This window comes from Mesitornis unicolor, unplaced genomic scaffold (assembly GCF_000695765.1).
Source record: "Mesitornis unicolor isolate BGI_N332 unplaced genomic scaffold, ASM69576v1 scaffold27356, whole genome shotgun sequence".
NCBI lineage: Eukaryota > Metazoa > Chordata > Aves > Mesitornithiformes > Mesitornithidae > Mesitornis > Mesitornis unicolor.
The window spans coordinates 12,605-13,003 of record NW_010189293.1 but is presented as its reverse complement, the minus strand read 5'-3'; the positions used below and the strand labels follow the sequence as shown (position 1 = coordinate 13,003).

Here is a 399-nt window from a genome sequence, read left to right as displayed (position 1 = left end):
TTCCAGGTCCCTTCCAACTCCTATTCTGTGATTCTCCTCTTTGCAGGCTGTGCCATGATCTCTGCTGTCCTTCTCCTCTGGACCGTGCCCTGCGTGGCAAACCACATCCTGGGGGGCCCTGCCAAGGGGGTGCTGCAGGAGGGTCCCCAGCTGGCGTGCAGCCTCCCCGGCCCCCCAGGACCACCTGGTCCCCCCGGCGCACCCGGGGCTCCGGGGACGGGCGGCAGGATGGGCTTCCCAGGCAAAGACGGCAAGGACGGCAGGGATGGGGACAAAGGCGAGCACGGCGATGAAGGTAAGAGAAAAACACTTAACACAGGGGTGAAATGTAAAAGCAACAGTGCAGTTCCTGTTGGCTTTGTTTTGGACACAAATCACAGCAAAACACCACCCTGCTAA

At 60.4% G+C, this 399-nt stretch overlaps 1 protein-coding gene across 1 annotated transcript in view; it reads left to right on the top strand.

Moving 5' to 3' along the window:
* The first annotated feature begins 54 nt into the window (after positions 1 to 54).
* Positions 55 to 399, top strand: part of C1QTNF2 (C1q and tumor necrosis factor related protein 2) — a 1,835-nt gene continuing 1,490 nt past the window's right edge. The window contains exon 1 of the mRNA XM_010186023.1: positions 55 to 295. Within this exon, the coding sequence (XP_010184325.1) occupies positions 55 to 295 (241 nt within the window). The remainder of the gene's footprint in view (positions 296 to 399) is intronic.